Source organism: Equus caballus, chromosome 4, assembly GCF_041296265.1.
Source record: "Equus caballus isolate H_3958 breed thoroughbred chromosome 4, TB-T2T, whole genome shotgun sequence".
In the NCBI taxonomy this organism is placed as follows: Eukaryota; Metazoa; Chordata; class Mammalia; order Perissodactyla; family Equidae; genus Equus; species Equus caballus.
Window position 1 is genome coordinate 1,070,428 of NC_091687.1, and position 27,656 is coordinate 1,098,083.

Here is a 27,656-nt window from a genome sequence, read left to right on the forward strand (position 1 = left end):
CCCGCTGGTCTGCTTCTCTGCAGAACCCCGATGGATACAGATCTTAGTTCCCAGAGCCGGGTGATGCTCTCACGTTCCTAAACACGTGAAAGTGGCTTTGGAATCGGGGAACAGGCAGAGGCTGGAAGAATCTCAAGTTACCAGACAGGAAAAGCCCAGATTTCCTGGAAAAGATGGTCGGTTAGGAGCATGGACCTTCGAGGTGATTTTGGTGAGACTTTGATGGAAGTGAAGAGGACGGTGGAAAAGCTCGCCCCTTAGAGAATACATATCACCATGAACACGACGTCAGGGGGGGATGCGAATGTTAAATGTCTCCGATGAGGTCTCAGAAGGAAGGAGAAACACGTTCCTGGACACTGAGGAAAGTTGTAAGGCGGCAGAAACCTTGCTTAACCGCGTTCTAGAGCCGGGTGTAAGGTCAGACCTGAAGGAGGGGAACCTGGATCTTCAGCTGAGGATGTGACCCAGCCAAGTGGGGAAAGAGAGAAACCGAGGAATGAACTATCAGGCAAAAGGGAAGCAGACACACACAGGAAAGGCGGCCCCGTGACGAGGGCCCAGGGCTGCAGGGACGTGGCCACAGACCGAGGAGCACCAACGGCCACCAGCCACCACTACAGGCAGGAAGAGGCGGGGAGCCCCCACGGCTAGAGCCTGAAGACTGAAGACGCTCAGTCCTGCAGACACACGATCTCAATCTTCCGCCCCCAGAACCACGAGGGAATCAATCGGCTCCCGTTGTTTTACGACACCTAGTTTCCTCGACTTTGTCAGAGCAGCCCTGCTGGCTTTGTTCTTCACTATAGGAATTACCACCCCCAGCCTGTTAAATATTTAACCTCCCACCCCCACCCCCAGCAATATGAAGGCAAAGACTTGTCTGTCTGGTGCGTTCTATATGCCCCACACTGGACACACACAAGGGCACTTCCTAACGTTTCTTGAATGACTGAGTGAACTGTGTCTACAGAATATTTTCAAACACTTTCGAGCAACAATAGACTTCACGCCACGACGTTAAAGATCTAGATCTTCCAGGTGCGCGGTGGGAAGGTTAACCATAAAAGAGCTTTTACTTGATCACCAAGTAACGTGACCACGGACGACATCTCTTCAATCTACTTAATTTAGAAATGAACGAGAGCCATTCACATACTGGTCACAAACCAAGGACCTTCAATCTAAGCCTGCGTTTCTTAAAGTTCAGTGCACACCAGACGCCAGGTGGATGAAGCTGGGGCTGCTGATCCAGGGACTATGTCTGGAGAATCACTGGTCTAACTCATAAACCAAGGAGCAAGAACGACTAAGAACAGGGGCCAGCCCAGTAGCATAGTGGTTAAGCTCATGCACTCCACTTAGCGGCCCGTGGGGGTTCACCGGTTCAGATCCCGGGTGCAGACCTACAGCCCACTTGTCAAGCCATGCTGTGGCAGGCATCCCACATAGGAAGCAGAGGAAGATGGGCACAGATGTTAGCTCCGGGCCAGCCTTCCTCAGCAAAAAGAGGAGGATTGGCAAAAGATGTTAGCTCAGGGCTAATCCTCCTCAAAAAAAAAAGAGAAAAGAAAAGAAAAGATAGGACTTTAGCATCAAATAGGGAGTGAATTTGAGTTTTCTTAGGTTTCTTTTTTTAGGGGGAGGGGAAAGGTGGAAGGGGGTATTGGAGATCCTGCAGTGTGCGGACCTGTCCTCAGACTCAACTAACACCAACATGACCACGACTGACTGATGCAAAGCTAGCTGACCACACACAGACATCAACCCCACCAACACGACACTGCGCTCCAAAACCCACTACACGTTTATATTACTATAGAAACTTGTCTTATATTACGATGGCAATATTATAATAGATGGGGTATTTTGCTTCTATATTCAGCAAACACATAATAGCAAAATAAAACTGTTTTTCTTTTCTTTTTTTTTTTTTGTGGTGAGGAAGATTGGCCCTGAGTTAACATCTGTGCCCATCTTCCTCTATTTTATGTGGGACACCTGCCACAGCATGGGTGATGAGCTGTGCCAGGTCCACGCCCAGGATCGGAACCTGCAAACCCTGGGCCATCAAAGCAGAGCACGTGAACTTAATCCCTACACCCGTGGGCTGGCCCCAAGCATTGATTCTTCAGAGCAAAATAATCCAAAGAGACACCTTCCACAGACGCTTGGTCATGGAGGTGATAATATATATTCTTAAAGTATAACACCTTATCACCTCATTCTGAATTTGTTAATTCCAACCATACAACAAAATAAGTGAAACTGAAATTTTACATCGGCAGTTAAAATCAGACAATGAATTACAGCACAAAACACACAAAATGATAAGCACGCTGACGACCTCCCAGTGGAATCATCCTAAGTACGTTTCTGCCCTCGTTCTCCTGAGGCTCACTGAGCATACACAGCAAAGTTGAAACCATATGTGAGCAATGACAGTAATTTAAGAGAATTCAGATCCAAAATGAGACAAAGTCTGTCTGCAGTTCCTGACAGACCTGTGTTTATCTTCAAGGCGGCAGGTGGAAACAGTGACTAAATGCATCCTGAGAAATTCTACCTCACCAGGGACACCGGACAGGGCAGCAGAAACGGACGCACGGCGAGGACCAGGCAAGGGACAACCTCACTGAATCAGGGCGCCCGCGAGATGCTGCAGTGACAACTCTGAGAAACCTTGGCTGGAGGTGAAAAGTGTGTTCTGGAAGCGAACGTTTAAGGGGGATCTCAGCAAGCCTGGAGCCGGACTTTACAGTTAGACTGTTTTAAGTACCAGAGGACGGACTGAGCCATCTACCACTGCATTTCCACCATCCGCAGGCTCTCCCTCCACAGACGATAACTCATTTGATGTCTGAACCTCTGACAACACGCAAGGTTGCAACACCCTCGGGAAGAATCTTAACCCAGTTTGCCCTCATACCCAGCAGGGGCCTGGGTCTAGGACCCTGACTTGCTCATCCCGACCCCATGCATTTTCTCCCCGCACTAAATGGTTAGAATAAAGCCATTATCCAAACATAGCAATGTAAATTTGCTATAAAATAGGGTCTTTAAAGCAAGGTAAATAAAAAGCAAAAAGTCAGAATCTAAGCTGCACTTGGTTTAAAAACAAGAACATCCTTACAGCCTCATTCTAACAGTGGGCTTCCTTATAATCAAAATCACTTCTTAATTTTAAGATAAATATGAAAATAGGGCTCAGATAAGACATACCAGATTATTTGAAATCCCAGTATTTGAATATTCCCGAGTTGGTCACTTAACATCCTAGGAGTCGTGAGCAGACTAAAAGGAGGTGAATGATTTCAGTCAGAGAGAATGCCAGCAGCGAAAAAACACCCACTGACAGCTTAAAAAAAATAGTGGAAACAGAAAAAAATTAAAAAGCAGATGCAAAACCACACCCTGTGTTAAAACAGCAGGTTGCACGGTCAGATAAACGAATTAGGATCCGTGTCTCTGTTTAAGAGAGCAGGGCAAGGTTTGTTTTCCTGGGAGGGAAGTTGCCATGGAAAATTGAAATGAAATCTTAGTTTTCTGGAAAATTCAATTACATGAACCACTGAATGTGGGATAAATTAGTGACAAACGATAGTAACAAATGCATTATATTTAAAATACGGGGAATCAGAGGTGTAATTGCACATATTTAACTGTGCTCCCCACGGTCTGGAATTGTGAGCTTGTTCATGAGTGAGCTTAGGAACATCTGTTTATCTTGGACAGGAACCTTTGCTTAAGGGGCTTTCAGAAATTCTGCCTTATCATCACGACTGCTTAAGGGCATCAGCATTAACTGAAGTCCAGCAGTTTTTCTCATACTTTGAAAACTGTTATTTATTGGAAAAAGAAAATGAGTCCTATAAATGTGAACGTGATGTTTAATTGAACTTCCTGAGGCGGGTTCGTGACGAGATGAGTGCACTGGACAAAATGAACTCCAATTCCCTCTCATTTCTGCTCTGCTCGGGTGTCAGAATGTGAAAATTCAGCAGACTCGAAATTAAATGAATGTTTTTCATCTCGAAATAGTGCAAACATCAGTTCGCATGAACAAAACTTTTCAGGAAAAATTTTTAAAAGCTACCCTTCCTTTTTAATATTTCCATAAATAAGCACATATTCTATCAGTAAAACTCTCTCTTTTTACCTAAAAATAGATAGCAACACTTTCCCAAAATATAAAATATTAGAGAGTATTTTCTATTTAGAAATGAAAACCAAAAAGTATTTTTATTTACATCCCTGTGAACAATATAGGCAACTGGAATTTGCATAGCTATTATTCTTAAATAAAAATATAAATATTCCTCTTAAGAATGTTTCTCTCCCTCTTTCACCCCAAAATTATTTTTGTCCAATCATCTGAGAAAAGTTTTCTGTAATTTCCAACCCTAAATTTATTGAAACGTTTACTATACTTTTTTTCCCAAATAGTGTTTTCTATCTAAATTTATAAATGATATGTTTTGAAGCTACTCACTTAAAATGAAGATCTTTGAAAGTAAAATGGGTTTCAACGATTCCTGTAGTTTTCACTCTAGTTCTGAGAACGTCTTGTTGAGTGGGGATGTAATTTGTTTGTGCTATTCTGTCCAAGTCATTCAGGTAGCTGAAAAAATAAAGAAAACAATACGCTCATAGTTAACACAGCCAGTAAAGAGCATCTAAATAAAGAGGAAACATTTCGAACGCATGCAATATTCCAAATTACTGGCAGTTTTTACATTTCTGTGTAATGATGTAATACAACCAATTTAAGTTTATATCTTACAGGAATCCCACTGCAATGAAAACGTCTCTACTTCTCCAGCCACAAAGCTCTTTTAACGTTTTTTTAAAGGTTGTGTCCTATGTTTCTTAAGGACGGTAATTAGTCATTCTCTTTGCTGGGGGAGAAAACAGAATAATAACTTCTTCAAAAACCACCCAAACTAAGTGTGCAGCATGAGTTTGTTTCTTAAAACTCTTGATTCCACTTTTTTGATGCAGGGCTGCGCTCACATCCAGACATTACTCTTCTGTTGTGGATTTAAGAAGTCTCAGTCTTCAGGAAAGTGATGAGGGAACCTCTGGCCGAAGTTGAACTGGATCCTGTTCCTCTATGACCAGCCTGAAGCTCCATGAAGGGGAACACCCATAGGCTCCCTTCCTTCCCGTTTCACGGGCTCCCTAACCGATCTTTGCATTGCACCGCTCACTGACCAGTCACTCATTCAACGCTCTCGGCCGATGACGCCAAACTCGTTGTGATACGAAACCGTCCTGGTGTCACACCACGCCATGATTCTGTGTAAATTAACGTGTCACATTATATAGTAGAGTCAGTAACGTTATACAGAGTCTCGGCGTGGAGACAGGAACGTGAATGTGGTAAAGAAGGATTCGGGGAGAGTGCGGGGGGTTCACCCAGATCTGAACAGCGGGACGGATAAACAGGAATGTCAATCATGTCAGGAGGAGCAGGGAAAGAACACGGGAGCAGGAGGAGCCACAGTTTGTTTCTCAGAGAGGAAGGCCAGGGGCAGGCTATGCGTAACCTGGAATGGGAAGTCTGGAAGGAGTCCTAAGGTCAGCTGGACGTGGGGGGCATCGCCAAATTCTGGAGGGGAACGGCCCAGGAGGATTTAGAAGATGCATCCAGGCGTCTTGCAGACAGGCACCCACTCCTGCACCTTTAACTGATGTTATCCTCCGAAACTGCCCTTGGCATTCAGACGGGGTCTTGCAAACCAAAGGAGCTCAATAAATATTTGATTTGTGGAGATGGAGTCGGAAAACAATCTGAACATTAAATTAGTAATCAAAACATTTCAGATGGCTAAGTGTATGTACGTGGTGTTGACACCAGAACACACGGAGAGAGGACAGCTTGAGTTATCTGTATTGTATGTACTGAATTTAAAAGAATCTTATTACGGGGGCCAGCCCAACGGTGCAGAGGTTAAGTTTGCACATTCTGCTTTGGTGGCCCGGGGTTCGCAGGTTTGGATCCTGGGTGCGGACATACACACTGCTCGTCAAGCCACGCTGTGGAGGCATCCCACATACAAAATAGAGGAAGATTGGCACAGATGTTAGCTCAGGGCCAATCCTCCTCAAGCAAAAAAAAATCTTATTACTGCATTGCTGATAATCCCCCAGTACTTTATCTCTTTTTAATCCCACATATATAATGTTACACCTTATTGGAAGAAAATCTAAATAAACAAAACGGGCCACAGCCCAATTTTACGAATTGTGTCTTTGAAACGGTGAGCTACTCTTATTTAAAATGTGCTCTGATCACTCACAGGAATATTTCTTTGCTTAAAACTGCTAGAGTTCTAATAGCCTCTAAAAGTAACACACGTTTATATTTCAACAAAACGAAAAAAGAAAAACAGGCGTTGTGAAAAACTCCAATTGTTTTAAATGATTGTGAATTTAAAGTGTGAACTGGTGGTTAGATGTCTTATTGGCAACGTTGGTGGCACCTCCCCATCTCTGGTCAAGACCTCGGAAATCGTGACGCCTGTAACGGCCGTGAACAAGATCTCTGTGACGTCCTCGTCCCTTTACTGCCATCGTAAGGTCAGGATGACTAGTAATAAAATAACGGGGAGCCAAAGTGACATGTCTTCCTCAGCACATGTCCAAGCACCATGAGAGGAGAGGGGGCGTCTCTGGCAACAGACTGAGGGGCCCAGGAAGTCCCCCACAGGGGACACAGACTTCAAACAGTGTCCCTGGAAAGCGCCCCACAACTGCTGAAACAGCCCCTTGCCGGGCTCGGCTCAGAGCATCTTCTCACCCTAACGGTGACCCCCGTGTGGCCCTTCCTGCAGGTGCTGGTGAGGCCGAAACCAACACCACGGCCCAAGAGCTGTGTTCCTGCTCTCTCTAACTTTCCCTAATTTCTCTTCCAGCCTCCGTAAAGGGTGGTGGCTCATCCATTCATTATTAATTAAGGACATCCTGAGCGACGGCTGCGTGTCAGGCAACGGAGACAGAAGCCTGAGCAGAGACAGACCTCGCTGAATTCACAGAGTGGCGGCCAAGACAGAAAATAATCAAAAGGTCTCGGTGTAAGTGCAAATCAAATTGCCTCAAAGGAAATGTAAATCTGTGAAAGAAAACACAACGTATTAGGGGTACACAAAACAGAGAGGCAAGGACCTCCTCAGGGAGACGAGGAATATTTCCTAGCAGAAGGGAGGCCTCCAGCTGGCGAGATGGGCTACATGTGCAATAAGAAGGTGTGACATATGGGGCCGGCCCAGTGGCTCAGCGGTTAAGTTCCCACGTTCAGCTTCGGTGGCCCGGGGTTTGCCGGTTCGGATCCCGGGTGTGGACATGGCATGGCTTGGCAAAGCCATGCTGTGGTAGGCATCCCACATATAAAGTAGAGGAAGATGGGCATGATGTTAGCTCAGGGCTAATCTTCCTCAAAAAAAAAAAAAAAAAAAGGAAGGTGTTACACAAATATATCTAAACTGCATATGTGATAATATATATGGTTTATATACATAGAAAACATTAAAGGGGCCAGCCCCGTGGCCAAGTGGTTAAGTTCACACACTCTGCTTCGGTGGCCCAGGGTTTCACCGGTTTGGATCCCAGGTGTGGACATGGCACCACTCATCAGGCCATGCTGAGGCGGCATCCCATATGCCACAACCAGAAGGACCCACAACTAAAAATATGCAACTATGTACTGGGGGGATTTGGGGAGAAAAAGCAAAAAAAAAAGAAAAAATTAAAAATATAGATTAAGAAATAGCATTATAAAAATTACCATGGGTTATACAATAATATGCATTATTTGTTCACTCGCACCCAATCACTGATGTAACACACATGGAGTTTGCTGATGTGCGACAGATGACAGGCTGTTTGACAACAGTGGCGTAAGGGGAGCCAGACCCCATTTGTCTGTTTTCCATTGTGTCAAAGTGTGTGTATTTCCTGAGACCTAATACTTGTCATCTTCTGTGCGATCCTCACTGTGTCCCTAAGAGTCAAGAGCTCTGTCAAGAGGATGGAACAATCCTGGAAAGGAAAATGAGGGCAGAGCATGTGCTTTAAGACCAACAATTCCTACTCACATCCTATGTGGCATTTTTGAAGATGTTTGCCAAATTACGGAAACAAATACTCTATTTTTTTAATTCTATGTAGATCACCAAGCAGAAAGCGCCCTGATTAGGTTTTCTCACATCTTGCTTTACAAACTTTCTGGGCCACCACCTAGAAAACCAGGGTAGATTTTTCTGCCAAAAAGCTGTCCTTAGATGTCTAAGGCAACAAGACACATACAACTGACAATTCTCAAGTGAAGAGCTATTCTACACTGTGGGAAAAGATATTGGGATGAGCAGACACCTCTTTAAAAAGGGTGCATGTCATCAAGGTGCCTGGGACCGGACAGCCAACCCATTCCAGGCACCATCAGCACAAGAACCCCCGTCAGTGACCCTCCCTGTGGCTTGTCCCAGGCCATCTGGAGAGACCCCCAAATTCAGAGTGAACTGTGAAAAGTTCCAGCTACTTTCTTAGAAATACACTGGAAATTCCCATTCTGCGTGTTCCAATTGGAGTCACGTAACCATGAGTCTCGAGACACTTTTGAACACAAGAGAAATAACGGCACTGCTGTCTACAGACAGACACAAGAAAGACGGAGAAGGCTTTTCCAACACTGTCACCCTGATGTCCTGCGTTGTACTGGGACGTGTCAGCCAATTCTGCAACAGAAGCGACTTGGGGGTATATACAACTCGAGGCAATTACTCATCATCGTTGGTTCTGAAGTTAGGAGTACTTACTATGCTGCGGAATCGTTGAGCTGGTACTCGCGGGATCTGTTGAAACAGGCCTGCACACCGCTGTCTTTCCACAACCTCTTTATAACCCCGGCCAGCTCCGCCGTCATGAAACCTTCCTCAGCGGCCCCCGCGAGCACGAAGAGCTGGCGGGCATCATCCTGAACATCGGAAGGCCGTTTTGCAAAAAAAGGAAAAAGGGAGACGTTACCGATAAAAACTACAAAGGGGGACGTTACGGGTCACAAAAGGCGACATGGGCAATTTCCTTTAGGTTTTTTTATTGGTGTCAGAACTTTTATTTTTCTAAAGCACCCCTGAAAAAAATGGGCTTAATCAGAAAGGCATCATCTTAAATCGTGAGTCTATGTTTTGTGATGTTAGTGAGAGCTCTATAGGTGCGAGGAAGCCGGAAGCACCAGCACATTTGGAGGTCGTGAGGGGACACGTAGCCCACCGTCCACTGACAGTCTGCGGGACACTGTAAAGGACCACTTAGGAGAAAACAGAAGGATGTACCCTTGCTCCCTCCGTCCCAAAAACGTCTCGAATCTAAGAAACAGATTAACACTTAGACATGAAGATAAGAGTCTAATGAAATGTCAGCCTCTGATACACTCTGTAGACGCAAAGTGAGTTGAGAGAAGGGAGAGATCAACGTAGAATGAGCAAGAACCGTTTCACGGGGCAGCCAGAGACTTCTCAGAAGACCGTAAAGTGGATGTATGTCAACATCCACGGGCAGGAGGGTGGCAGGCACCCGCTGATCAGGTGCAGAAAACAGAACAGACACAGATCCGGGGCAGAAATACTCAAGATGCATAGAGAAGACGGCACGCGGAAGTTTTTAAATGAAGGAATCTTGCATACAAAGTTAATTAAATTTCCCTTAAGTTTTGAGGCTACAAATATGTACAGCTATTCTGACCCGCAGGCGATCGACCACGCTCGGCAGTGCAGTCCAAAAGAAATACAGTGGGAGCCACCGATGCAATTCTAAATTTTCTAACAGCCACATTCTAAAAAGTAAAAAAAAATGTGAAACTCATTTTCACAGTTTTATTTAACCTGTCTATGAAGCGTTATTCCAACATGTAATAGGAAATTATGAATAAGATGGTTCATATTCGCTTTGATACGTACTTAGTCTTCACGATCTGGCGTTCACTTCACAGGGACAGCGCATCTCAATTCACACTAGACACGTTTCAAACACACGCGTGTGCAGCAGCAATGGTGCCGGGCACCGTCCTCAGGCAACAACACAGCTGATTCTCCACCTGAGACCGTGGCTTTGTGTTAACCAGGCGGACGACCCCTAACTGTTCGCAAGGGGAGTTTTTCCAAAGCACCGTGGTGGATGTTCATGAAGGGAGGGTGCACAGGGTAAGGGGTGCACACGAGAAGCATCCGGTGACCCAGGCTGGCAGAGGCGCCAGCTGACGGTGTGTGAACTCCTTCTGCGGCCAATCTGTGAAACCCTTCCTTTTCAGATGGAACCCACTGCGGGAAATATTAAGTTTCTCAGCATGGGAACATACGATGCAAGCCTATGTTCCCCTTTTGAGTAAATCACAAGAGAAACGCATGCAAGCGAGCCACACGTGCACAATATCCTTAATAAACGCGGAGGTAACCAGGTTCTGAGTCATTCTGAGCACCATTTAGTAATTCCAGCAAACAACAATTCAGTCTTCCAAACATTTACCTGAATAGGAGAAATTTCTAAATTTGGTCATTTTCGTTAATTAACGGACATCAACATAATTATCTCCATCCACTTCAGAAAAGTACTTTTCAGTAAAGTGGGATTTTAAATGAGCTTTCCTTCTGTCTTTCTTCAATTTTAGTAAAATTTCTTGACAGAAAGGACTCCCGCCCTCTGGGATGGGTCATAAGATCACATCCTCTTCAAACCTTCTAGGAAGCAGCCTGAAGACAGGACAGGAGAAGCCTTGGAAGCTGGATTTATAAAGTGTGTTCTCTCTGCGGCATTCAAAAATATGTCCTATCCACAAAAATGTAAAATCGTCTCTTTTCCCTGAAAAACTAATTGGAATGTTCGCTTCAGTGTCACTAGCAGGATATTCAGACGTCAGTAGATGAGCTTTAAGGTAATAAATTTAAGCAGGAAGGTACTTCAGCAATTATTCTAATTTTCATTTTGTATAAAAAAAAATGTGAGGCACAGAGAGGTTAAGCAACTCATGTAAAGTCTCACAGCTAATGAGTCACCCAATCCCACATATTAGTCAGTCAATGACTGGTAAGTAGTGTTGCCTAACAGGGTAAATTTTAAATCTGTAGAATGATGACAACTATCTTATCGCTGACGCAGGCAAGAGGGCCTTCTCTGCAGACAGTCGGGGGCACCTGTGCTCTCTGAGCGTCACCGTCTGTCTGATCTGAGGCTGTCCCCCGCCGTGAGAACTCAGAAGGGTCTGCCCAGGATGGGCAAGGCTTGGAGGGACCATGACGCTGTCTTCCCACATACTAAGGATCGTGAGAGGTAAGAAAGAGTAGACTCCGCGTTCGGAAACAGAGCAGACAAAGAAGAATTCTTAGGGCAAAAGACATCAGATTTCAATTCAATAAGAAGAACACTTTTTTTTAAACAACCAAAGCCATCCAAAAAAAAAAAATAAAGGGGGGACGAGAAAGAGAAGTTTTTAAGCAAAGGCTGGATGATTCTTTATTGTGATACAGCGGAGAGAATTTATGAATGAGATCAAGAGTTGGAACAGAAAACGTCAGAAAGCTCTTCCACAACAGAGGCTAAATCGTAGGATAAAAGAGTGTCAAAAAACAGCGACACCTCTCAATTTGGGGCCAGAAGGATCATATATTGATGTCATAATAGTTACGTGTATGGAAATCTCTTGTTCCAATGGTTTAGCTCAATTACTGCTTAACAACAAACTCAGAAAACCACACACGAGAGCTCCTCCTTTATCCGCGTGTCTAAGCACACACTCACCCCATAAATCTGAGAGCCGCACGGCTCCCGTCACAGGCAGTGCGCCCTGAGCAAATCCGGGGAAAGTGGGGGCGTTCCGGCTGCCAGCTCACGGCGCCCATCCCAGACATTAAAGAATTACTTTGATTCAGAAATACGCAAACTTGCAACTTTTTTTCCTCTAAAAACACAAACATAACCCAAGTAAAAATGGCTGAGGCAAGGAAAGAAGAAATCCTTTTCCTTTTTTCCCATAGCAATGGTTAAAAGGAGGAAAAAGCCTCAAAGTGAAATATTCTACGTTAATTTCAACTAAACTGCAGACAGCAAACATTTTGACTGATTTGTATTGATCACGAGCTTCATTATGTCAAGATGAAAAATTACAATAAATGCGTTATGCAAATACAAATGTTATGCATGTATTTACGAATCATAAATATATACTTTTTATTTTCAAGTTAATAAAAAATACCTAAGACTTCTTTATATGGACGATAGAACTTGTCCAAAGAGATATAGAAATATGGGATAATTGATACATGAATAGAAGGAAATAGAAAATACTAGCTGGAGGCACATACTACATTTCAAATAGGGTTAATATCACTTTGCCACATATATAAATGGGTATCTCTCAGAATGAAAACAATATAATCCTGTAACATCATCTTAGTTTGCAAACATGAGCCAGAATACGAAACCTATTCAAATATTCATCTGGAAAAATAACAAGCACAAATAACTAGGAACGTTTTAAAAAAGGATACCAGAGAAGGAAGGCTAAATATCCGATATTAAAAGCTGACAATTTGTAGACTGTCTGGTATTAATGTAGCTCACCAGGAAACAAAATCCCAAATCTGAAACTATTATAGGATAAAGGTAAATTAGCAGGAAAGAACATGATTATTCAAAAAACGCTAATAGATTTAGCCATTGAAGAGGAAAAAAATGAAGTAGATCCTTAGTCCATGGATACGACAAAATAAGTTTCAGAGGGATTAAAGAATAAACACAGAAAACTGTTAAAATTCAGTCTAAAAAATGTTAAATTTGCATGTATATGTGGTAAATCTTTGGTTGAGAGATTTTCTAAATTTAAACATAAGGGAAGAAATAATATGGCAAGATTTAAAAACCCGAAACCGTAAAACTGAAGGTAATCAGCATAACGTGGAGAATATTTATGTCAGTGGACAAGGGGTAACACGTGCACATGCGAACAGGCCAACAGACTATCAAACACCAAGGCTCCAACAGGTGGGGAACAAGGGATGAAACAGGCCACTAACGTAGAGAAATGAAAACGCAGCCAATAAAGATACGGAAAACTGTACAACTACACTAAAAATCGAACATACAAATTATACTGAAATAAGACTTGCTAACAAACGAGCCAACATTTTTTAAACGTAAGGCTCCTAAATGTTGGCTGCCCAGAGCGTTAAAAAAGGCACCCTGGTCAGCCGCTAACGGGAAGGTGAAAGGAGTCAACCTTCTCCAAAGCAATCTGGCAAATATGGCGGACACGTGTGCACTAACGAAATAAATGACAGATTCGAGGCACAGAGTGGCGGCCACGCAGGCGCACGCTGAGGCTGGGGAAAGGAGCTTCTTCGGTCAACGCTAGGCAGACTTTTCTGTTTCCTCCAGCCTGTGTTATTCAAAGTGAGCGCTTCTCAAACCATCCGTGACAGAGGACCCATCCTGTTTTACACTGTCTTACATTCATTTGTTTCCAATCTAATTCGGAACTAATACCATTAGAAAAATAAAATTTAAATGACATAAAAATATAAATCCACATTCTTAAACTATCAGAATCAACATATAAATTACCCTGTTGATGGCAATAAGTCTCTCTAAATGCTTACCCCTCATTTCTGTATTTGCCTTGTGCACGTGCTTGTGCACTGACCCGGGCTGTGGATCATCCTTTGAGCAGCACATGCTAACAGGCCCCACATAACGCTTTCCTAATTTCACAGTATTAGAAACAGTAATCTAATCTATCAATATATCATCACCATCCACAGCCTGATGACAGCCATTCTGGGAGAGTTTTGAAAGGATGATTAGGCACAAAATTTGATTGTTCTACGACAGGCTTAAAAACAATTTTGTTTCGTCTCATTTTGAATAAGTCATGTATAATCTGCTTTGCAAATCTGGTAACTGCCAAATATGAAGGAAACCACAGCAAATCAGTCACCCTCTCTTACAATTTTACATCTTTTTGGTCAGTTCTCACCAAATTAACCTAGGCATTAAGATGTCATTCCAATGAAGGTACCAACAGGCTTTTTCTGCTTGGTTGAAGAGGGGTGCAGGGAATTAAGCTGATTCTCAAATCCATCTGGAAGATAAACGCATAACAGCCTTGATATTCTGGTAAAAGAAGAATGGGATGGGTGCTCTGACTTTGCCAAATACCAATTTATCCTATGAGGCAAGAGAAACTAAAACGACGTGACGGTGACAACAGCAACAGTGGCAACAAACATCTACTGAGCATCAATTCCAACCCGGGCGTGAGGTAAACACGATGTTCATTGTGTCATTATTCCTCACAGCCCTGCAACATAGAAGTTATTATTATTTCCATCTTATTATGAGGAAACAAACTTACAGAGGTTAATTTAATAAGTGAGTGATCTGGGAAGAAAAGAATATATCCCAAAAAATGGGAGTCCAGAAACACACCCAATTTCATGCTGAAGGGAGCATTTTCAAGTTATGGAGGAACGGAGTATTTAATAAATGGTTCTAAGGCAAGAAATGATCAGAGTAAAAAACATACTTAGATCCCACCTACCACGAGACATAAGTAAGATTTCCAGGTGGGTGAAGAGAGAAATCTAAAAAATAAAACTATAAACATTCTAGAAAAATAAGAGTAGTTTTAAAAATAATTATAAATCGAAGAATATCTTTCTAACAAGACACACAGAAGTCAGAAATGACTGCAGAAATTTTATTTAGGAGTTCTATAACAAGAAAAATGCTATTTCAAAAAAGGAAAAGAGGGGCCAGCCCAGTAGCGTAGTGGTTAAGTTCACACGTTCTGCTTCGGCGGCCTGGGGTTTGTGGGTTCAGATCCCAGGCGTGGACCTACACCACTCGTCAGCCATGCTGTGGCGGCGTCCCACATACAAAACAGAGGAAGACTGGCACAGACGTTAGCTCACAGGCAATCTTCCTCACCAAAAAAAAAAAAAAAAAGTAAAAAATAAATTGAACAAAAATATTTGCAAAATATTAAAGAAGGGTTAATATCCCTAATATTTAAAGAGAATTAATGTGAAAAGGACAAGTCATTTAACAGAACTGAGTGAAGAACACTAACAGGAGTTCACAGAAGAAAGACAGTACTGTTTCCTATTCCTAGAACGTTTTTTCCTTGTTTTTGTCTAGAAAACTCATACACGTTTCAAGTCAAGACTGAGCGCCAGTGGCCCCTCCTCACGTGCAGGCCACATTGATCCTTTGACTCCTCAGCACAGTTCCTGGAGCCTCGTGTATTCACAGCTTCCGCAGAGGCCAGATGACCAGAGACACACAGAGGAGACCCATCGAAACCAGCGCAAGAGCAAGAGCAAGACCGCGTCCGCGGGAAGGAGGCAGCAACCACGGCTAACACGGCAGAAGCAACAGGCTGACGGTGGAAGAAAAGAGTTAGGAGGGCAGAGCAGCGGGAGGAAAAGAGCGGTCGAACCAGCAAGGCAGACGAGGCGGCACAGCAGGCCTGCACGCCGCCCCCAAGCATCAGAAAACCAGCGTCAAAAAAGGCTGTGGTGAGCAGTTGTTCCCGGTCAGTCCTGAAACCAAGTCCAGGAACGTTAAAAAATGAAATTAAGCAGAAAGTGGCAACAATTTATGAGAGAAAAACAAGAAAACAGATAGACTTGATTAAATACTGCCTGCAGCGATCTTTCATCACCCCCTAAAACGGAGGCTACAAAATCTCTAAGAATCACGTGTAAGAGCGGAATGCAGAATCCCGCACACAGGAATCTGACCAAAGTCACCATCGTTAGAAGTGGTATCAGTACAATGTCTATCAGTCTAAAGGGGGTTCCCCTCTCCGTAAGACGAAGAGCTCAAAGAGCATTTGTTGACTGAATAAATGATAAATGCGTAAATTACAGACTGACTGGGCAGGAAGCAGACAAGGCACAAAAATGCCTGGATGTGAGCAAGTCTTGTTTTCAGAAAAGACGACGTAGAAGAATGTGATGAATTACTATTAAAAAGGATCTGGAAATCTACTTGGAAGTTTTAAGTCATTACACTAAGCTTTTTTAATCCTTCTTTAAAGGGAAAAGCTGAGGAAATTATCATGGTTCAGTAACTTATGAAGAAATTTTAGAGTAATTCATAAAAAATAAACCAGGTGTATTTTACAGGTTTCTCCAATGTATATTTTCTAACGTTGCTTTCATTCATTTTTTTCCATCAAGTGTGAATTGAGCCTCTGCTAAAAAAAGGAAGAAAAAGTTATAGTCTCTGAACAAAAAAAATCTTCATAGTGTTAGAAGGGACAGAGCACACACACGTATGGAACACATAAAAATACAAAGGAATTATGAAAAGGAGCAGTATGGTAGTGATAACAATAATAATACACCTTTGTACAAAAAAAATTAAAAATGAAGCTACAGATTCAGTTAAAGGTTTCTGGGAAGGTCAAGTCTTATATGTTATTAGACAAAGAAACAGTGAAGAAAAAGCCACACGTGTATAGATAATAAACTTGAAATGAAAGGAGGAAGCAAGCCGCGTGCTGGGTTACCACCCTTTCTGTCCTGTCTCTCCTGGGCTCCAGGTTCTTCACCCACGAAACAAAGGCGTGCAGCCAGCTTGTCTCCTAAGGGCCGTGTCCCTTTAGCCGTGAAATTCTGACGTGTGTTTTCTGACAGCCAAGGCTTTCCGATTCCAAAGACAGGCTCACTCTTACACTGCTCTCATTCTAGGAGATGAGAATGCTTTTTCGTCCGGGCATGAAAACAAACAATTAGATCATTTCAGCGTTCCGAACGATAAGAATGAACCTTGAAGAGGCAGCTCACTAAACTCAGTGGGAACTGCTACAAACTGTGACGGAGACACGGCTCCCGAGCACCAGGTTACACAGGAAGCACTGCAAGGGGTACTGAGCGCCCACCATCTGATGGGGAAGGAACGCATCCAGCTAGAAAGGGGAGATCATGAGATCTCGTGTGTCCTTCTCTGGTCCTTGTGACTCCCTTTTACAGAATGTCCCGAGACAGCTGAGGAATCTATGTGACGCGGTACAATATTGTCACTCTTTGCACTCATCAGGCCGGCGCCAATGAATCTGAGAACTTACCGCCCGCGCTGAGTCGCCGAAGTCTATCTTGAGCCGGCCCATGGCCCTGATGATGGCAATGATGGACTGGATGGTGTTGCTGTATACCACAGCTCTGTACTGTTTACACTCCTCTTCCGAATAACCGGCTTCGTGGATGATCCTACCGGGACCGAGGAACAGAGAACACTCACTCCTCTGGTGCAGGCGCACACCCACGCCCAAAACACAAACCCAACGTCCATTCTACTCACTTCATCTGCTTCACAATGGTGCTTTTCCCAGATTCACCAGCACCTGAAAAAAGGAAAATACAATACGGGATTTCTAACTTCATCACTTATGTCTGCTCAGTTCCCAACACACACACACACAGTCCCTCTTTCTGTCTCTAACAAACAGTCGAATTTTGTTTCATAACAAAATGATCTTTACTGGTTTCCAAATATATAGGAAAGTTCTCAAAAAAATAAGTCCCATCTGTCTATTATTTTTTAATACTTAAATTCAGCAAACCCAAGTGAAACAAAAATCTTTCATTGGTATTTGTGTGTGTTCCCTAAAGCATTAAAAATTCAATCTTCCATAACTTAAATTGAAGCACCATAAGCAGTTTTATTCAGAGTCTTGCTCCCTCGAAGACGTTTTAACTGTTCAGCCAATTGTCGTAATTTTAGCCTTTGGCTCTGGTGAAGTAGATGGCAGTGATGCCCAGGAGCCACGTGAAAAATACTTTAAGAATATATGTGAAAATAGCTATGGCTCGTGCAATACGTGTTCATCCACCGCTACTCAACAGCTGACACGCAGCCAACACGAGCCCCAGCACCGAAGGGGCGACGGTGTGTGTGGGACAGAAATGTCTCCGTCGTCCCTGTCACCCGCCATGAGCCCATTCTCAGAACACTCTCCACACGCAGGGTCTGCTCACGACCTGAGTCCCCAGCATCCTGCCATCGTACCATGGAAGTATGACCGATGAAACGGCCGTTACAAAGCCAGCGCCCTCTTACGCTTCACACTTAGAGGAGCTGCCACCTTTACGTCAGATTAGACACATGGCTTGTCAGGCTCCGCTCGATGGCTAGACATGGAGAACGTCTGAGCGCAGAACACAAAACAGGGAAGATAGCACAGCGTCTTCTGGCTTCTCACGTCTTTGTCAGGGCCACGTGTCGTGGAGGTGTTTATCACCGTCTAAGAGACCCGGCTCAGGGTTTTCATTGTCTGGGCCCCATATTCCCATCTTCCCAGGGATATTCCCACAGTGCTCGGCTCCAGCATCAGTGAACAACTTAAGTTCCAAGAACACCTACACGGACCACGCCCAAAGCGTCACTCTGGTTCCGCTGCCGAAACGCGACCTGGCCCGCTGCATCTCACCATGTGGTGGTCCTCGTTCACCCACCACACTCACCTGCTTCGTCACGTCCAGACCCCCTCCCTGTGTGACCCCTGCCTCTCACTCTGCACGTTCCTACTTGAATTCTCAGCAAGCTGCGCTAGACACAACATCAGTCAACCAGAAACGTAATGGGACTTATTTACGCTCTCTGTGACGGGTACCATTTGACGGCATCTTTCTGGGCTCCATTCCCTTCGCCCCTTCTCCCTCCAGCTACACACAGACACACATACCCCCAAATCCTTGGGGGCATCTGAGAATGTCATAGTTAAATGGCCTATTTGAAAATCGGGGTGGGGGTGGGCTTTAATTTTACTTGTGATTTGATATTCAAGAAATTTTCCCCAAGATAAGCAGCATATTAAGCGGAAAAGCAGGAGCTGAATACACAACGGGGGCCTTCTTCAGGCACAGCCAGCCTTTGACTCTTTCGGGGCATCTGCCAATAAAACAATTCCAAGATAAACAACCCATTAGTTCTTAGTCAACAGTGTACTTGGCTCGGGAAGGCACCACGGCAGGCATTACTGCTCACGCGTTTCTCAGACTCAAGAGACGTCGGCCCGAGCAACACACGGGCGCAGCGTCCAGCTGGGCCACCTGGGAGCGGGCCCTCGGCTCCGGAGCACTGAGCGCTGCCCAGCAGCTGGTCAACTCAAAGCCCAGAGAACAGGTCACACGAGACAAGCTACTGAGGTCTGAGAGCCACGTGAGGGGAAAAATCAGGAACAGTAAAGAATAGTTGAATATGTAATAGTTGAACTATGTGTACACATATGAGAATTTTTAAATCTTAACGAGGAAAAAGCAAATTTTTCTGATGTTAGCCGTTATCTTTGAATTCTAATTCCCTCATCTCTCAAAATAATTGGTGACACGGAACACTTAGCTTACTTTGCAAAGAACATCTAGTCAGTGGCTTGTGGTTGCAAAAATCCTGAAAACCATCTAACATTAAAGCATCAGGATGGCAGTGTTACTAATCGAATTTCTACCTAGTTTCTTGGCTAGTCACAAGGTACTCTTTGCGGAATAGATATCCTGGAGGCAGAAAGGCTGAAAAGAAGTGTTTCAAAGCTTTGCAATTTATATTAATGGTTTTCAGTTCTCACTTCCACGCAGACAGACTCGTAAGAGGAAAATGAGCAATGCCGCACGGGTACGGCTCCAGCCTTCTTCCCCAGAGTGTACAGGAAAGGGGGAAAGGACACTTTACAAATCTCAGCACAGTCACGTTCGAGAGATGGGCAGGAAGCAATATTGTAAAAATACTAGGAGATCGTGGAAGGGCAGGGAAGGGAGAAAAAGGTACATTCTCCTAAGAGCACCCAGCTAGGCAGCTATCGCTTCCCTGTAAGTCCAGAGGCGGGATGAAAAGGGCGGGAGCAGCCTTCTCTCAAGAAGAATCAAGGCATACAGACCGTGTATCCATCAGCAGAGATCAAGGCACGTGGCCACCACGGTCACCAGGCCAAGCTAGTCAAGGGGACTAAGGGGCCTGCAAAGCAACTGTCAACCAGCTGGTCACTGTGAAATGAGCGGGACTTCAGAGCAGAAGGAAGGGAGAATGTACCTCCCACAGAGCCGAGAACGTGTGCAGTGTGGTCACGGCAGGCCCGTAAAGCCAAGGGCAGGGTCACCGAGGGGTCCCCGGGCCTCTCCCCACGGAGGAAGTGGCTGATGGAAAACAGCATCTCGGAGAGCAAATGCTGAGCCAGCAGGTGCATGCAGTGGAGCTCAGCATGCGATGCTAACGCACGTGCAGACGGTGGAGGACCGAAGAGCGTCCACAGCACCGCGGCGAGGGAACGCAGCCCAGGGGAAGCCACCTACGGCGGCCTCCTAACGGATCCGGGTTCAGAAAGGGAAATGCTCCAGGTTAGGGCAAGGAGAAGGAAGGGACGGGGGAAAACTCAAGACAAACCAAGATCTGCGTAAAGTAACCCCTGGCTAGATTCTAAGTCCTAGAATAGAATGATGTAATTCACCTTATAAAAATGGCGACCGAATAGTGCCTGCCCCTGATTCTGTTGAGGAGCACTGGAGGAAATCTAAAATTTTAACTGCTGGCAAAGTTTAAAAGAAAAAAAAAAAATCCTCTGACCTCAGGAAATAAATACTTTTTTTTCTTCCAAGAAGATTCTTTGTCCAACCCTCTGCTTGGGATGGTATTGACAACATTTATCCCTGGTTTCAGGGTTGTAAGCTGCCCCATATCACAGACTGTTCACCTATTAAAACGGTGATTCAGTCAAGTTATGCTCAATTCCTGACACTACCATGCTACTTTTAAGAAATCCTAATTTTTATGTAGAATTCAACAATTCAAAATTTTTATACTGAATAAAACTAGATTACAATTTAGTCCAAATTACAAGTGCACTTAAAGTCACTTTTGTTTACCATGGTGCTACTAAAGATGCCCAAGATCAGGGTCCCTATATTTAAGATAGAACACTAATAAAGAGGGTGTGAGGGCAAATAGAAGTTCAAAATAGGAGGCTGGATTATCCCAGTTGAAAGTAAGGGAGCAGGTTCCTTCTCCTCCTTTTTCTTAGAGCCTCTATTTTCAGAAAAATTGTAAGTACTTTCTCTTCTCTTTGAAATGTATATAATATCCTTCTGAAAACTAAATAGGCCTTTTTTGTCAGCATTATGACCCAGAATGTCTTCCTGGAGGATGTGGGCACCGTTTCTCTGAAATGCAAACGTCCAAGGAGACAGCGCCCCGTCTCCCAGTTTCTCTGGGAGGGCAGGAGCCTAAGCTGGGTGGGCGCCTTACTCCAGGTTGCAAAACTAGCCTCCTGTCGGAAAGACAGAAGACTGTTCCTCCTCTGGATAAGAACACAGACGGGGTCACCAGTGACCAGGTACAGCCAGGATGAACTAGTGTGTCGGAAGGCGTTGGTGAGCCTCTTACTTAAGGACTATTATTGATCATCTTGGAAACAGCATGTAAGAAGCTGTACCAGCCTCGCTACATCAGAGGACAAGATTCCTTTCTAGACGCTCGTGGTGGACAGCCTGCGAGAGGCACACCACAGCCCGGTTCAACGTTCTTCAATAATAAAAGCGTTTTCTTTCTCTACTACCTTTGTGAAGAAGATTTCTGGGTTGGGAGAAGATTTTGTTTCTAATTATAATTCCCCAACAGGGGTAACAATCTAAAAATCTTTTCTATTTAGTGATAAGAAGCTCTGAACTGATATTTAAATAAATACATACATATTTATGGAATAGATCTGACATTCTGGGATAGGACAATAATTTGGTAATGACGGTAAACATCAGAATCTAGGTCCCCCACATGACCCACTTTCTCCAATGTTAACTCCCCACTGAAGTACTCCCCGAGCCATTCGTGCCTGAGATAGCTAACATAGTGTTACACGGAGCAAGAGTGATTGCACACACCAGACTCCTCTAGAAAAGTAGGACGAAAGGAAGGAGGATTTGGGCAGCCCAGTCAGAGACCGCGGAAGTCAGCTAACTAACCAAGAGATCAATGTTTCTACGAGGGAAGTCTACAGACTCACAGGTGAGGGCGAGGCAGGATGGAGACTGGAGGCCACAAGCATATTCTTGGGGCTCTGCAAGTTTTCTGCAAGAATTTTTAGTTCAGTGTTTTTATTTGTACAATAAGAAATAATTTAAGAAATTCTGAGGCACTTGAATGACTCCATATGATGGAACAGAACAGAGCTATGCAACTTCTGGGTCTGTATTTGAGTTTGTGTTTATAGACGCCTAAGATGCTTAAGCAAGTGCCCAACATTCACCTTGCCTGGGAACCCCTCCGTGCCCCACTCTGTCTGGTCTGGCTGTCAATCACTCGACCCTTTACCCAAAGAAGGGGTCATGTGTTTCTAGCTGGCCAATCAGTTGCATGACTGGGAGTAAAATTACTTATCCTGACAGCTCTTATACAAAGCATCAAACAAAACATTTTATAAATTAATGCATGTAGATATATTTGTAAATAATATGTATAAAACTTACAAAATAGTCACTTCGGATGCACTGATTTTTTTTTTTCCCTCCAAGAAAGGAAGGAGATCTGGGTGCCAATGAGAGGTCTTCTCTGGCTTTTTAAGTGAAAGCTATTGGAGGAATCCCAGCCCTGAAAGGATAACGTGAAATCTGGCCCACAGAAGCCATCTTCCATGATCACATGATGGAGACACCATCCAAGGACGGGGCCAAAACAGGGAAGCAGCACTGAGACACGGAGAGAGGGCGAGAGCGGGAGGAACCTGACAGCACCGCTGGACCTCAGGAGAAGTCACACCCGGGAAGACAATCACAACTTACCAGCCACACTGGGACGCTGTGAGAGTGCAGGGCAGAAGCAGAACCCAGGACTGACCTGGAAAAGCAGGAGACACATCTCTCAAGTCACAGCTGAAGACGACCTCACCTGATTTCCAAGCTACGAGAGCCCTTAGGAGTCTGCTTGCTGTCACACGGACCCAAAAAGAGTCCGGACTAACCTTGTGCCAAACAGCTTTACTTTAACGATCTTTAGCTAATGAGGGAAAAATAAAGGAGGTTAAGGATGCATTTGTGCCAAGGGCAGGTCGAATGCTAACCCCTGCGCGCTTTACAAAAGAAAGACAGAAGTTTAGACAGAGAAAAGATGTGGGAAAATCAGCCCACTTCAGAAAAGGTGCCAAATCCAAAGGAATCTATTGCGAGTACAATTTATTTGTGGCTAAGGTATCATTATTTGTCATGTTAAGTTAATATTATTCTTTTTAAATTTAAATATATATATTAATTTACAGAATTGTTTTTATAGTTCATATAAGACCCATAAGCATGAGGAATTTTGCTCCCAATGATGGTTATAAACATTTATGAAAATAACTTAGAACCACACAGGGGAAGAATATTCTTCTCTGTCTTTGTCTAAAACACAAGTCTAATTGGGCTCATGTTTTTTGATCAGCTGTTTACTATTAGGGATCAGTAAATAATTAATATATGCAAACGTTCTCAACTTGTCCTCCGTTGACCTACAACTCTCCACGGGTTTCTGCGGCATTTCTGAACAGGTATGGGCCGAGGCACCAACTGCCTTTCTCCCCAACCGTCTTGTCCAGGACGTTCATATGGGGAACAGTTTGGGAAGACAGAGGTGATGCCTCCCTCTGGAGCAGAGAGCACGTCCCTGTACTGTCCAATATAAAACAGATAACGTCCTCCGGGCCAAAGGGTTATTGCACCTTATGAAAAAGAAACTGGGGACCCCTACGCTCAGAGCTCCCCCACTGCCACATAAACTACTGCTTGAGCAGCCACCACCTGCTGCTGTTAGGGAGCTGGGCTTAGTAAACCTTCAAAAATGCTAATTCTCTGGCAACTGCGATTGTTGTAAAAAAGTCGTTCTTGTTTCTGAACCAGGAATCTCACATCTTCGGCCAGCACCCGTGCGACTGCAGTGGGCCAACTTGCTGGCTGGCAAGTACGATAAAGCCTCAGACCCCGAAAAAGTCTTGATGTGCTGTTCTGCTTAATAACCAATATATTGTTTTTCTGAAATAATTATATTTCCCTCCTCCCTTTCAAAAAACAATGAGACAAGTAATGCTGTTTTACATTTCTGCAAATAGCTTATTAAAAGGCAGCTGGATTCTCACATCTACTTCTGCATCTAACTCGGTGCGATATATTACTTTGGATGAAGTACATGAAAAAAATCAATTTTCACATAATTAGTAGTTAGAAAAGGGAAGAACATTTTAATAGTATTTACAGATAACTGTGGATAGTCTTCTTTGATTCCGTATCAAAATGTGAAAAAGGTGGCCTAAAGTTTGGTTATAATGCATTTCTACGAACTTTTCACATTTGGAATGTATCTTTTACCCAAGTCTGATATGGAAATTAGTTCACTGAGTTATGCAGAAATGAATGATGACACATTTTCAATCTAAAAAGTAATATATACGTGTGTGTATATATATTTAATCACCTTTTAAAATTACCCATAATTTCATCAGAAAAACCTGAGGGTCTTGGGAAGACGTCAAGCTCCCAGTGGCAGGGACATTTTTTTTTTTCTTTTTTTTTTTGCCTTGAAAGATCAAATTTTATTACAGGCAACAAATACTGTCAGCTGTTTCCTTGAAGGGACAGGACTAACTCTGCCCAGCCCCAAGGTCGGACTAACCCTAATTTATCTATCAGTCATTCTTTCAAGCAAAAAGGGGCATTCCAGGAAAAAGAGCCACTAGTTCAGTTCTCAGCTCGATCCCACAACTGCTTTTCCTCCAGACGACCAACACGCTTTGGCATAGGGAAGAAGGACGCTGAGTATAGTTCACATTTGGTCACAGGGAGTCTTAAAGAGGTGCCTACCCAATGGTCAAGATTTAACAAAAATAATGATTTTTCTCACACGTGTGTAGCAGTGAAGAATAACGACGACTACTGGCACAATTCGATGCCATTGACTTGATTCAGTAGTTTGACCCACTATTACTTTGGTGCCATTGGAGCAAATACCACAACAAAAAAGGCAAACATCATCATAATATTATTATGAAAATGGTCTCAGGGGATCCCAGGGTCCATGGGTCACCCCTTGAATCGTTGATTTAACGTCTTTCTCACCCACTGGACTATAAGTTATGAGGGAAGAGAGCCCTTGGTCTTGTCACCATGATGTCCCCAAAGCTTATTCCCATACTTAGCACAAAGCAGGAGTGCAATCAACTTTTGTTCACTGGCTGGATGCAAGGGAGAAAGGCAGGAAGGAGGACACCATCAAGACAGTATAAGAAAATGTCCCTGAATCTCTATATGAACTGTGGAAAGGGAGAATTCTGTTAGAAGACCAGAAGAAATCAAGAAAACATGTGGTGGAGGGTCGTGGCTGCCCACTGAGCGGCTTCTCTCCTTCCGCTGTCGGCAGAGTAGAGGCTGGCTGCACGGCAGCTGGAGACCACCATTCTTAGGCTCCTAGGCTGCCAGGTGCAAACCACATCACCCTTGTCACCAAAGCAGGTGACGTGTGCAAAAGGAAGACGCAGCCTTGGACTCTGTCCTGCTCCTTCAGATGAGCCGGACAACGGGTGTGCCTGGGGTCTTGTCCAACCATGGGGATCAAGACAACGCCCAGGGGATGGTGGGGCAATGAGAGGCAGGCTCCCCGAATGCCCCGGCGAGGGAGAGCACGCTGACACTGTTTCAGCCCAGATTTGGTACACGGCAGACAGCAGCACCCAGCTTCTTTAGGACATGGCCAGCTTAGGTTTCTCTGATACACAGTTTGGCCTTTGTGCTGACAAATTTTTTATAAGTTATCTAGGTTTAAATATGTAAACACAAAGATATATAAAACAAATCAAACTAAAAAGTCCCCAAACATACAAATGTCTAAAAAAATCCCCATAAATAAAGTGGAAAGATAAACTACAGAATAGGGAAAAATATTAGTAATTAGTATCAAAGTATAGATTTCTTTAATTCATAATGAATTAACATTAACTGACAAGAAAAATACCAATATTCCAAATGGCAAAAGCCACAAACACAACTTACAGAGGAAAAACACACATATAGAGTATTTCTAAACTATATACACATGTACATATATTCATGCAAAAAAAAGTACATTGACTGAAATACACTGAAAAGTGTTTATATCTGAGTAACGCAATTTTACTCTCCAAACATTTCTGTAATTTCCAAATTTTTACTTTGTACATAACACTGAATCAAAACTACGCAAGTTATTCAGAAAAATTTGGTCATCGCTCTTGCATGATTGAAGTTGAATAAAATCATCTTCTCTAATCTTGCGCTTCAACTCACGTTCTCAGATCATCACTCATGCACAGAAATCTCACGTCCTAATCACAGCGAATCACTTTACTTCCAAAAGTTTCATGACCATTCCTGCCTCTAACCCTCCCCCAGCTTTCTCCCAAGTGGAGCCTCTTAACAACACGGCCCCCAAGGAGGACCACACCATACTCAGGCAGAAGAGCATCTGGGGTTGATCCCAAGGCACTGGAGAGTGGGAACGGGGTTGCCAGATGCTGGGCCTGCCATATGGCCCACATGGCAGACAGGATGACCACCAAGACCGGAGCCCTGCCGAGACTCAGGTGGGAGATGCCAAGGTCTACACTCGGAGGCAGCTCAGACAGGCAGGCTCAAGCAAGCCATGAGTCACAACGCCAGAGAGGTCAACTGTGATGCTGGGGGCAGCCAGGAGAGAGCCACCCCTCCAGGCCCAGGGTAGGTGGAGCCGGTCACCTCTAAGGGACTGGACTCTCCCTGCTACAGGGAGGAGCTCACCTGAGCCACTCCGCCCCCTTCCCACCCACCCACTGCCCCACCCACCAGCAAGAGATGAAACATTTTCATCTGACACTATGTAATCGGACTGTCTAAATGACCAGACTGGACTCTCGCAGCCCCCACTATTAACGGATAAGCAATGATTTCTAAGCATACTTAGAGAGAGACAAGGATACTGTCCCTTCCTCTATCAGACACCCCAAACTCACAGACGACCTCCACAGCCTGCTCCGAGCGACTATCAGGGACCTGGAGGAGCAGGTGTTCACACCTGACGAGAGCTGACATCTCTCTCTCTCTCCACGGTAAACGTTTCCCGTCAGTAAGTAACCCGAGGCACATACCACCATCCCCTCCTCTACTTCCACCAACTCAGAGGAAACCAGTTCCGTGACACCGTGCTCCTGGCATGTACACACGACCTTAAAGTTTCCACGAGGATTCCTGCTCAGGCCACGGAAGTGAGTGAAACGAGAGAGCGAGTGCCACCCTTCTTTCCCACCGTGGTCCAAGTGGGAGCAGTCCAGGCTCATGGTCAGCTGGATGGTGTTGGGGACCCAAGAGCCCTTTATCTTACTGCTCTGCCACCTTCATGCCATGGCTTCCAACTCAGGGGTAGACACCTGTCTGTGATCCCACCTGTCCAGGAACCTGCAGTCAGTGGGAGGGAGCAGAAGAGGAGGAGGGCAGGGAATGTGCTTAAGGGGACAGCCCCAAACTGTAAGTGCATTTCCACCCACATCCCCACGATCAGAACCGAGCCTCTTGGCCTCACTGGCTATGAAATACGGTCCCTGGCTGTGTGGCTACGTGTCCAGAAAATGGATCCCAGGGCTGGTG

At 44.3% G+C, this 27,656-nt stretch overlaps 1 protein-coding gene across 1 annotated transcript in view; it reads right to left on the reverse strand.

Annotated features, from left to right (window-relative positions):
* The window catches only part of GNAI1 (G protein subunit alpha i1), a 78,464-nt gene that overhangs the window by 11,359 nt on the left and 39,449 nt on the right, over positions 1-27,656 (reverse strand). Inside the window, exons 2-5 of the mRNA XM_023638820.2 lie at positions 17,356-17,398; positions 17,123-17,264; positions 8,817-8,974; positions 4,493-4,621 (exon numbers count right to left, since the gene is read on the reverse strand). Coding sequence (XP_023494588.1) covers positions 4,493-4,621; positions 8,817-8,974; positions 17,123-17,264; positions 17,356-17,398 — 472 coding nt within the window. The remainder of the gene's footprint in view (positions 1-4,492; positions 4,622-8,816; positions 8,975-17,122; positions 17,265-17,355; positions 17,399-27,656) is intronic.